General features: G+C 43.1%; 1 protein-coding gene across 7 annotated transcripts; it reads left to right on the top strand.

Moving 5' to 3' along the window:
• The first annotated feature begins 627 nt into the window (after positions 1-627).
• LOC121554285 (DCN1-like protein 2) lies at positions 628-7,766 on the top strand. Of its 7 annotated transcripts, none has more exons than XM_041867807.2 (7): positions 628-776; positions 2,634-2,850; positions 4,524-4,692; positions 5,155-5,285; positions 5,496-5,578; positions 5,712-5,808; positions 6,316-7,766. In XM_041867807.2, exons 2-7 carry the CDS (start codon positions 2,676-2,678, stop codon positions 6,396-6,398), a joined length of 738 nt encoding a protein of 245 aa, XP_041723741.1. In that variant the 5' UTR covers positions 628-776; positions 2,634-2,675; the 3' UTR covers positions 6,399-7,766. The 7 variants fall into 7 exon arrangements, with proteins under 7 accessions (XP_041723741.1, XP_041723732.1, XP_041723749.1 ...); XM_041867798.2 differs by lacking the exon at positions 628-776 and adding an exon at positions 901-1,341; XM_041867815.2 differs by lacking the exon at positions 628-776 and adding an exon at positions 908-1,345.
• The last annotated feature ends 1,596 nt before the right edge of the window (positions 7,767-9,362 follow it).

Genomic DNA, 9,362 nt, shown 5'->3' on the forward strand with positions numbered 1-9,362 from the left:
CTTATGGAACTTTTTTGGTATTTGTGTTGAGAATAACTTATGTTCAATACATTACATTTTTATCTGATTGTGAAGGTGAGGTCTCATCTTTAAAAGTAATCATTTGAGCATAACCAAGCACACCACAACAACAACAAACAGGTTTTTTTTAACACACTGTCTGACAACCATATGCAGAATGGTAGCGCAACCCTGATTCATTGAGTGAGATAAAACGCCCTTCTCAGCTGAGCCTCCCAGTCCCAGCTCCGTCATTAATGACCCCCTCCAACCTGTTATCGTAGAGAGAAAGATATGTGAGTTGAGTCCTCCAAACCTCACCTGCTAGTCACACACACAAAAAGACAAACGTCCAACACATGCAAAATAGGCCCTAACTCACATTTAGTGATGCTGAATCGTGTGGATGGATGCCAGTTGTGAGAAAATGTTGCAAAATAAGAAGGTTATGTGGGAGATTTCTGTTGAGGGATGCATGTAGGCTACATTTTTGACTGCTATCGCCAATCTGAATATTAGGCTGCATTTACACAGGCAGCCCAATTCTGATATTTTTTTCCACTAATTGGTCTTTTAACTAATCACATAATATCTTTTCACTTCTCAGCTTTCAAGGCATGAAGAAACTCCCCTCATGACGTCAGCTTTACTTGGATATTGGGAAATGTGGCTGGTTTGTTTCTTGATGTGGCAGAACAAATTTGCAGCCCCACACAATTTCTACAAACCCACGACCAATATTTCACCAACCTCGACGGTAGGCCTACCTGCCTCAGGTATGTACTTTAATCGAACAGTCTGGTAATGAGCTTTGTGTACATAAAGAAGCGCGTCTTCAACTTCCAGCTTTTTAGATTGGTAACGTTAATCCAATAAGCGACTGTAAATTGAATGCTGACACCGAGACAAGTTTATTAATATGATAGCAATAGGTATTTAGGGGTCGAACATACATTTACAATTAATTATGGTTTTAGCACACATAAGAAAAATACTTGTTGATCTTAGACTTGCTAGCTAACTACTTCCGAAACAAACATACATTGCATTTCGTGATATGTAGTCTTCGTGGCCGATCGGTAGCCAGATCAGTTGTCATCCTTCTCTTTCGTAGATTTTTGATTGATACAGTGGCATCCATATCTAGGTTTGCGTATAACTCGAGTCCACTCGACAATTGCTACTTGTCTAAATGTAATTGTTATCCCGTGACATCTGTAGGTTATTTACTGAAATGACCTCGACGCGCAAAGTCTGTACAAGCCAAGGGCTGTCAGTGCTTCCGCGCAAGCGCATTATGAGCGACTGGCTAACAAATTGGTAAAAAGCCGTGTGAAAATGGTAGGTAAGAAGAACATTAATAAACACAACCTCAAGCATAAACCGCTGCGGTGATGTTGAACCCCGGGAATATAACATGTTGCGCGAGGTATAAATTATTCCGTCGCGTCTCACGGGCTGTCTCCTGCCTGTCTGTGTTGCCATTGTTGAGCTGTTTCACTTGACTTATTTACCAGGGAAAGGAAAGGAAGGTCAGTTGGTGGTATTTTGAGACCTAGAACTGCATTCTTCCAGCGCGCAGCTAGCTGGCTACGACTCCCTTTTTGGTAGTCTGGAAATGCGAGCCAGTCAGACGCTCCATGTTGAGAAGTTGGTCGTGGTTGACGGCGGTGGCCAAGCCGGACCAGTTAGCGAGCAGGACGGATACTGTTTTCTCGCACACCCGTGAAATATCCTATGGACGCCCGATCTGTTGATGCATGTTTTTGTTGATTACGTTTCCGTCCGAGGTAGTTGTCGCTTTTCACTCACACTCTCAACAGAGTAGTTATAGCCGACCTAAAATCCACTCTATTGTGAAGGAAGTTCACCGTGGAGTTTAGTCAGCTAAGTAGTTATCAGTCTAGAGTTATCGGACACTCGGTGATCATGGGGTAGCATCGTTTACAGTTGTTGACTGTCTATTAAAATAGATGCATGTCTCGAAGTTATGGAAATATGCCTAACTTTTAACACGCAAGCAGGACTGCATTACATGTTTAATTGTGCATACACTCAGTTTGAAATGAGCACACCTGGTCACTTCTTCATTACACAATCTGCTTAGTGCTTACTCTGCAAAGTTGGAAATAACCCCTGTATATCTGGCAGTAGCATGGTGTGTTTGGGACCATGGGACGCCCTGGAACAGTTGAACAGTGAGGTCCCGTTGATGGCATCCCACTACTCGTGTTACATTACATTCCACCAGACTCCCCATATACTGGGGGCCTTCTGGGGTGCACATGCTCCGAGCTTACCCAACGTTCTCCACTCTCAGAATAGTTCTAGGTCTGCCTTGCTTGTTGACTGGACGCCCAAAGTATTGCCCACAGCTTGTTTGCTTGTCTGTCTACTGCTATCTGTTTGTCGACTTGTATCTCATCATCATACGAAGTGAGTGAGTGTCTCTGTCTGTCTGTCTGTGACCATCTACCCTTGTGTCCGGTGTCCACATGACTTCGGCCTGAATGTCTGTGGATGTGTGTGTGTCCCTGTGTATCCTGGTGTGCGTCTCAGTGTGTGTGTGCGTCCTGCTGTCGGTGCTGCCCGGTCTCTCGGTGTCTGACAGCCCGTGTCCTGTCTCCGTGCAGCATAAGCTGAAGTCTTCGCAGAGGGACAAGGTCCGGCAGTTCATGTCCTTCACGCAGGCTGGGGAGAAGACTGCCACTTACTGCCTGACCCAGAATGACTGGAAACTAGAGGTGGCCACAGACAACTACTTCCAGAACCCAGACCTCTACTACAAGGAATCAATGAAAACTCCTGTGGAGAAGAAGAAGCTGGAACAGCTCTACAACCGCTACAAAGGCAAGTGGGGGAAGTTATGGAGGAATACAGCACGTAGAGATTGTGTGTCAAAGGTTATGTGTGTGTTATAGGTTAGTAAGTGTGTGTGTAGTATGTATTTGTGGAGTTATGCATTGTATTGGTTATCTTGTTCACGAGAAGAGGAAATTTGTGTTTGAGAGTCTCTCAAATCCCTAAGATAGTGTGTGTGTGTTTGTATACAGTTGAAGTCGGAAGTTTACATACACTTAGGTTGGAGTCATTAAAGCTCGTTTTTCAACCACTCCACAAATTTCTTGTTAACAAACTATAGTTTTGGCAAGTCGGTTAGGACATCTACTTTGTGCATGACACAAGTCATTTTTCCAACAATTGTTTACAGACAGATTATTTCACTTATAATTCACTGTATCACAATTCCAGTGGGTCAGAATTTTACATACACTAAGTTGACTGTGCCTTTTAAACAGCTTGGAAAATTCCAGAAAATGATGTCATGGCTTTAGAAGCTTCTGATAGGCTAATTGACATGATTTGAGTCAATTGGAGGTGTACCTATGGATGTATTTCAAGGCCTACCTTCAAACACAGTGCCTCTGCTTGACATCATGGGAAAATCAAAAGAAATCAGCCAAGACCTCAGAAAAAAAAATTGTAGACCTCCACAAGTCTGGTTCATCCTTGGGAGCAATTTCCAAACGCCTGAAGGTACCACGCTCCTCTGTACAAACAATAGTACGCAAGTATAAACACCATGGGACCACGCAGCCGTCATACCGCTCAGGAAGGAGACGCGTTCTGTCTCCTAGAGATGAACGTACTTTTGGAGCGAAAAGTACAAATCAATCCCAGAACAACAGCAAAGGACCTTGTGAAGATGCTGGAGGAAACGGGTACAAAAGTATCTATATCCACAGTAAAACGAGTCCTATATCGACATAACCTGAAAGGCCGCTCAGCAAGGAAGAAGCCACTACTCCAAAACCGCCATAAAAAAGCCAGACTACGGTTTGCAACTGCACATGGGGACAAAGATCATACTTTTTGGAGAAATGTCCTCTGGTCTGATGAAACAAAAATAGAACTGTTTGGCCATAATGACCATCGTTATGTTTGGAGGAAAAAGGGATGTTCAAGCTTGGTCACAAATGTGTCTTCCAAATGGACAATGACCCCAAGCATACTTCCAAAGTTGTGGCAAAATGGCTTAAGGACAACAAAGTCAAGGTATTGGAGTGGCCATCACAAAGCCCTGACCTCAATCCTATAGAAAATTTGTGGGCAGAACTGAAAAAGCGTGTGCGAGCAAGGAGGCCTACAAACCTGACTCAGTTACACCAGCTCTGTCAGGAGGAATGGGCCACAATTCAACCAATTTATTGTGGAAGGCTACCTGAAACGTTTGACCCAAGTTAAACAATTTAAAGGCAATGATACCAAATACTAATTGAGTGTATGTAAACTTCTGACCCACTGGGAATGTGATGAAAGAAATTAAAGCTGAAATTAATCATTCTCTCTACTATTATTCTGACATTTCACATTCTTAAAATAAAGTGGTGATCCTAACTGACCTAAGACAGGGAATTCTTACTAGGATTAAATGTAAAGAATTGTGAAAAACTGAGTTTAGATGTATTTGGCTAAGGTGTATGTAAACTTCAGACTTCAACTGTATACCTGTCATTCCACAGATCCCCAGGATGAGAATAAGATTGGCATCGATGGCATCCAGCAGTTCTGTGACGACCTCACCCTGGACCCGGCCAGCATCAGTGTCTTGGTGGTGGCGTGGAAGTTCCGGGCCGCCACCCAGTGCGAGTTCAGCAAGAAGGAGTTCCTGGATGGCATGTCCGAACTGGGGTGAGCGAGTGGTGAAGTCATCACTCTGCGACATAGCTCCGTTTGGTGGCATGACAGTGTGTTATTGGTTATTGCCAGTGCATGTTATTGTGGTGTTTGTTGTTAGTGTGTTCACATGGTGGGGAGAGGTTCTATATTTAGACTCAGTCAACCTTGGCATTAATACTGTGTGTCTTCATGTTTTGTGTGAAGCCAAGCCAGCGTAGGTTAGCTCTGGGTCTTATTTAGTAGGCACAGAACAGGAACATGTTTTTAAATGGAAATTGAAAATAAGTGTTCTTATTTTATCCTGTTTTGTGCCTACTGAACACGGCCCTGGGGAACCCAAAAGATCGGTAGCAGATCATAGCAAAAGAACAGTTTAGGAACCACTGGATTAGTGAGGTGTGTGTTTATGTAATTGTTTTGTGTTTTTGATTGATTTATCCACTTACTTGCCCACTGTATTTATCTTCTGTCCAGTTGCGACAGCCCAGAGAAGTTGAAGGCTCTTCTTCCCAGGTTAGAACAGGAGCTTAAAGACAGCGGCAAGTTCAAGGACTTCTACCAGTTCACATTCAACTTCGCCAAGAACCCTGGACAGAAGGGTTTAGGTAAGCGCAGATGAAAGTTAGTTACATTAGTGTTCACAAGAGTTACTGTAGTTACATTAGTGTTCACAAGAGTTACTGTAGTTACATCAGTGTTTCTCAACTCCAGTCCTGAGGACACTGAGGGTCTGCAGGCTTTTGTTTCAACCCAGTGTGAACACATCTGATTAAACTATAGTGAGATAACAAGGTGTGACTCTGGCTGTGTTTCAGATCTAGAGATGGCTGTGGCCTACTGGAACCTGGTACTGACAGGCCGCTTTAAGTTCCTGGACCTCTGGAACAGGTTCTTATTGGTGAGTGAGTAATGTTATGCATCCCAATCTAACATTACATTTTGAGCTGGACTCCTTGTTTTGTTATGTACATCCTGTGTCTTGTTTTCTGCTGTGCACTTTTCCCACTTTCGTTTTCTCATGTTTTTTATAGGAACACCACAAACGGTCAATTCCCAAAGACACATGGAACCTACTCTTGGATTTTGGCAACATAATCGCAGACGACATGTCAAATTACGACGAGGAGGGTGAGTTTAAAACCTCTGGTTACCTGGAGTGTATTCAATAGGGTATAGAGTAGTCATGGTTCATTGCTGTCTGCAAAAGTGCAATACACTGAATGTTGCTCTCAACTGAATATACACAATGACAGACTGCAGTAGTCATCAAACCTGGTCCTGGAAAGCTACTGAGTGAGCAGGCTTTTGTTCCAGCTCAGCACCAACACACCTGATTCAGCTAATCAAGTTTGTGATGAGCCGTAAATTAGTTGAATCAGGTGATTCAGTACTGGGCCGAAACAAAAGCCTGTAGACCCTGCAGCTCTCCTGGACCAAGTTTGGTGACCAGAGACCACTGCTCTAGATGAGACACTGATTTAAGGTTAGTTTTGTGTTTTCCCCCAATGCCTACAGTTAGGATGTAGAGAGTCAGCTGTTTTGAGATCTGTGCTAAGGGCAACTTCTACCTGGAGCAAGGGATGGATTAAGACAGTCAATAAAGTGACCGCTAATCATACGTCTCCTTCCTGTCAGGGGCGTGGCCAGTTCTCATAGACGACTTTGTGGAATTCGCCCGGCCGATCGTAACGGGATCCAAACGCAAAACCCACTATTAACAACCCAGCTCTTGAAAGAGGGGCAGAACTTTGGTTCCTCTTCATTGACTTTGTAGGAATTTTTTTATAGACTTTTTAAGAGGAAACCAGAGAAACACTTGAAACCGTGACACCGCACAACTATCAGGTAACCCAGCTATGAGGGATGAGTGAGAGGAAAACACAGGAAGCAAGGCTTTATTTCTGTACTTGTTTGATGGGAGTCACCACGTGCACATTACCAGCTGGCAGTACATGTCCCAGCCTGAGGGCCAGCCGGGAAGAGGCCTTGGGGATATCAGTGTTCCAGGCAACGCTCCCTTTGGAATCTCAGTATTCCAGTGAAGAGGAGAAAAGGAGAGTTGCCTCCCCTGGCACGCTCTCTCTCTTGCTCTCTCTATCTGCTCTCTCAGCTCTGGGAATTCGGATTGAACATTTTTTGTGTGTTTTTGGGGTTGATCCTTGTTAGTTAGCTTTGTGTGGCACGCAGGGCTCTGAGGGGACTGTTCAGAACAGGCCTTGTTTCTAACCCAAACACTTTGGGACAGACAGAGCGGCTTGCAACGTTTGCTCACGACACCAGCGTCAACAAAACTGTTACAGTTATATACTGTATATATTATACTGTGTCTTTTAAAACAGTATGTACAGAGAATTATATGAAGAATAATATAAATAAGTTACATTTATAATTATAAGAGTTTAAACTTTTTGTGTAAATTAAAAAGATCTGGTATATGATGCCTCAATAAGATTTGATAGAATTGTAGGTCTGGTGTGTACCAAGTCGTCATTTTATTTGACAGTTTGGGTTCGAAAATGGCAACATTCTGTGTTTTTAGAATCTTTTTTTGGTTCACTTTTATATTTGTTTAAACAAATACATTTCAGCCATTGAAGTAAATAGACCATGCTTCCTCTAAATGGTTGTCCCATTCAACATGTATATTAGGGAAGGGCTGTTCATTCTGGCACGCAAGGACTGAAATTCTGTTCTTGTTGGAGGTTTGGATAAATAAAAATGAAATGCTGTGTCTGCTGGCCAATTAATGACACTAATTGATCAATTAAGTGTAAGGCACAAAAGACAAGCAGGACTGTGGACCTCAGTGACTGTAAATTGTGCACTTCTGCATTATGTAATTTCAACACCCCAAAAACAACCACCAAGCAGTCACTAGGGGGCACTGTTTGTCACGCATGTGTGCGTGCGAGAGGGAGTGCTTTGGACAGGGCTTACATGTGTTGAAAAGGACCCTGCCGCCCATCCATTTAGTATTAAAGCCTTTGTGACAAGCATTATTTACACTATTTGTCATTCAATAATCATACAGATATTGTTAGTTTGGAAAGGAATATTGAATAAAGCATGTTTTTATCAGAAGTGAATGGGCTGTTCTGCTGTAATGTGATGATTGTCTCATGTTTTAATTGTGTCTCTATTGCTATTAGCAAAATTTTTGAATGTTTCACCCTACTGAACACATCTCTTCTGATCCACCCCAGCGGACTCAAGCTACACACACACAGCATCATGAGTATTCAAGACCCTGTCCAATTAGCTGTTGCCCTCTCCCTCCAGTACTGTCTTCCTCCTCCACAAGCACCTGAGCTTCATTTACACATCACACAAGGGCCTTATTCAGGAGGTTGAACATGTCACAGAACACTCCGATATAACCTACTGTATTGTGTAGATTAGAACATACATTCTCTGTGTTGTGGTACAAGACTAGAATTTGGACTAATGGAAGGTTACTAGACTGATGGAGGGAATGAGCAGGTAGCTATACTGAATCGTTGGCATCATTACTTGTGTAATGTTTTACCAACATAATTACATTTGCTATGGGTTTATTATCACCATCCCAATGTTGCCCTTAGGCACAGATCTATGATCTGCTTAACCTACCTTTTCCAAACCCTAACCTTAACCATTACGGGAAAACAAAAACTCATACTACTCAAATGTGCTACTTTTATACACCCAGAATGCAATGTTTACTTTGTTGATCAACTACTGGCTACTGGAGAGAGGAAAGTAGGTCACAGTCTTTTGTGAGTAAATAAATACATAACACTGACATAAAGGCACAAGTGGCATCTTGCTATCACGGCTTGATACAACAAAGAAGACCATTGAGGATGGAAAGCAAAATGCACTATTTAGACATTCATTTTTTTCTCACTTGATCATCGCAGTTGACACTTTAAAGCTGGTGAAGTTCAAAAACGCCCCCAAGCTCACAGTCCTTATAATAGATAGAGCCGTGAAAAACAGCAGTAGACTATAGGAGAAGGGTGCAACTGCAGGCCGCAATTCGGGGCATTCCTGCATGTGGGCATTTCTGCCTCTTTACTTCTATTGGTCCATTTTTAAGTTATAATAATACATAATAATAATATAATATGCCATTTAGCAGACGCTTTTATCCAAAGCGACTTACAGTCATGCGTGCATACATGTTTTGTGTATGGGTGGTACCGGGGATCGAACCCACTACCTTGGCGTTACAAGCGCCGTGCTCTACCAGCTGAGCTACAGAGGACCCCTGCCTCCAGTACATTGGCGGGAGGCAGGGGCGCTCCAGTACAGTAGATGGCGGTAATGCACCGATAAACCCCACAGAAGAAGAAGTCTCTGAGATGTTTCTACAACTTGATTGGAGTCCACCTGTGGTAAATTCAATTGATTGGATGTGATTTGGAAAGGCACACACCTGTCTATATAAGGTCCCACAGTTGACAGTGCATGTCAGATCAAAAACCAAGGCATGAGGTCGAAGGAATTGTCCGTAAAGCGCCGAGACAGGATTGTGTCGAGGCACAGATCTAGGGAAGGGTACCAAAACATTTCTGCAGCATTGAAGGTCCCCAAGAACACAGTGGCCTCCTTCATTCTTAAATGGAAGACGTTTGAAACCACCAAGACTCTTCCTAGAACTGGCCGCCCGGCCAAACTGAGCAATAGGGGGAGAAGGGCCT

The sequence above is a fragment of the Coregonus clupeaformis genome, chromosome 4, assembly GCF_020615455.1.
Source record: "Coregonus clupeaformis isolate EN_2021a chromosome 4, ASM2061545v1, whole genome shotgun sequence".
NCBI lineage: Eukaryota > Metazoa > Chordata > Actinopteri > Salmoniformes > Salmonidae > Coregonus > Coregonus clupeaformis.

What these genes read in the sequence shown, in the direction of transcription:
- LOC121554285 (XM_041867774.2), top strand. Translation starts at nt 2,511, where the DNA reads ATGTCTGTGGATGTGTGTGTGTCCCTGTGTATCCTGGTGTGCGTCTCA. An exon ending in CCCTGGACAGAAGGGTTTAG is followed by an intron (nt 5,286 to 5,495) that starts GTAAGCGCAGAT and finishes GCTGTGTTTCAG; the next exon opens with ATCTAGAGATGGCTGTGGCC. An exon ending in GTCAAATTACGACGAGGAGG is followed by an intron (nt 5,809 to 6,315) that starts GTGAGTTTAAAA and finishes CCTTCCTGTCAG; the next exon opens with GGGCGTGGCCAGTTCTCATA.